Below are 2,109 nucleotides of genomic sequence, written 5' to 3'. Positions count from 1 at the left end.
ATCCCCAGGTTAGGAGACACAAATAAAAATAAAAGTCGCAGATGGAATATAAAAACGCCAAACTGGCCACTATTCAGCGACATTATAGAATTTGAAATTACTAAAATACAACACAATGATAATTCAAACATCGAAAACATTCACTGACATGATTACATCAGCTGCAAATATAGCAATAGGTAGTTCTATAAACCTCACTAAAAAACCCAAAGTTCCCTGGTGGAACGACGAAATCAAAAGAGCTATACTCAATAAAAATAATGACCTAAACACAAATAAAAAACATAAAACCTTAGAAAATTTCATACAATTAAAAAAACTTCGGGCTCAAGCCAAATTTCTCATTAAAAAAAGTAAAAAAAACTCATGGAAAGAATTTACATCAAGCATCAACTCCAAAACCAACTCACACATGATATGGAACAAAATTCATTCATTAAAAGGTCTAAATAGAAATCAAGAAATACACATAACCGATGCACAAGGAACAACATCATCTCCAAAAGACGTTGCTGAAAATTTGGCACATACTTCCAAGCTAATTTTAGCAATGAAATTTACAAACGAGATTTCATAGACGTAATAAAAATATCATCCGAAAACTCACCAATAACCTCCACAATAAACCCACGTAACAGTGAACAAATTGACCTGAACTCAAGTATAACACTCAACGAAACGGAAACTGCCCTTAAAAAATGTCTGAGCAAAAGTCCAGGCCCCGACAGCATACCTTATTGTTTTATAACCAACTTCAGCCAAACAGCAAAAAAATTTCTATTAGATATATACAATAATATATGGCACTCAGGAACTATACCAAATTAATGGAAAAAGGGAATAATAATTCCTATTCTCAAACCAGGAAAAAAGAAACATTCCACTGAAGGATACAGACCCATAACACTATTAAATACAATGACAAAAGTTATGGAAAAGATCATAAACTTAAGACTTATATGGTTTCTAGAAAAAAATGAAATATTATCCAAAGAACAAAGCGGCTTTCGCCACGCCAGATCAACAATGGATAACCTAATAATAATAAAAACAGAAATCGAAAACGCATTCAAACACAAACAAATACTCAGTATGATCAGTCTTGATATAACCAAGGCCTACGATTCCGTATGGAGACATAGAATACTAACTATACTAAGCAAAATTTTAACAAGCGGCAACATGTTAAAATATATATCAAACTTCCTAAAAGAAAGACAATTTCAGGTCAAAGTATCAAATACCTTATCCAATACGTTCTATCAAGAAACGGTATTCCACAAGGACCTTCTCTGGCAGTTACATTATTTCTCTTAGCTATTAATGATATCGTTGAAACAATACAAGTCCAACTTCTATGCAGACGATTTCAACATACTATGCAGAAGCAATAACCTAAATACAGTGCAAGAGCTTCTCCAAAAAAGTGCGAACAACTTATCAGATTGGTAAAAAAAAACAGGCTTCTCATTCTCTAACCTCAAATCACAAAGCATCATCTTCACAAAACGAAGGAAAATAAAACCCCTCAAAATAACATTAGACAACCTCGTTATACCCAACCAAGATAAAATAAAAATACTAGGAATTACATTCGACTCCAAACTAAATTGGTTACCTCACTTCAAAAATATCCTTGATTAACCATCTCAAAAACTCAATATAATTAAAATGATTTCCCATACAACTTGGGGTGGGGACAGCTCTACCCTTTTAATGATCTATAGAGCTTTAATCAGATCAAAACCAGACTATGGCTCAATATTATTCAACAATGCTAACACCTCCCACTTAAATATGATCCAAACCAAACTCAATACTGCCATAAGATTATCAATCGGAGGATTTAAATCCAGCCCAATTGAGAGCATTAGAAACATCGCCAACGAAATTTCACTTAACCTCAGAAGAAAAAACTACTTCTATTGCATTGTGCCAGAATCAAAAGAAATACAAACAACCCAGCAATCAAAATAATAAACACATATATACAAGAAGCTGAAAAGAAAATATAAAATAAACAACATTCTAGATAGAAAACCCTATAACTTTCCCCCATGGAACACGACATTCACGTCAACCTCACACTAACTTATTTCAAAAAGAAAA

The 2,109-nt window shown here is 32.9% G+C and overlaps 1 protein-coding gene across 1 annotated transcript; it reads left to right on the top strand.

Moving 5' to 3' along the window:
- The first annotated feature begins 918 nt into the window (after positions 1-918).
- On the top strand, positions 919-1,317 carry LOC107883169. The gene has a single exon (XM_016802712.1). The coding sequence runs from the start codon at positions 919-921 to the stop codon at positions 1,315-1,317; it is 399 nt and encodes a 132-aa protein (XP_016658201.1).
- Positions 1,318-2,109: the final 792 nt, after the last annotated feature.

Source organism: Acyrthosiphon pisum, chromosome X (assembly GCF_005508785.2).
Source record: "Acyrthosiphon pisum isolate AL4f chromosome X, pea_aphid_22Mar2018_4r6ur, whole genome shotgun sequence".
In the NCBI taxonomy this organism is placed as follows: domain Eukaryota; kingdom Metazoa; phylum Arthropoda; class Insecta; order Hemiptera; family Aphididae; genus Acyrthosiphon; species Acyrthosiphon pisum.
Note: the sequence above shows the minus strand (reverse complement) of the source record. Positions and strands in the feature narration are given on the sequence as shown.

Coding starts and splice junctions, on each gene's coding strand:
- LOC107883169 (XM_016802712.1), top strand. CDS start 919: ATGACAAAAGTTATGGAAAAGATCATAAACTTAAGACTTATATGGTTT.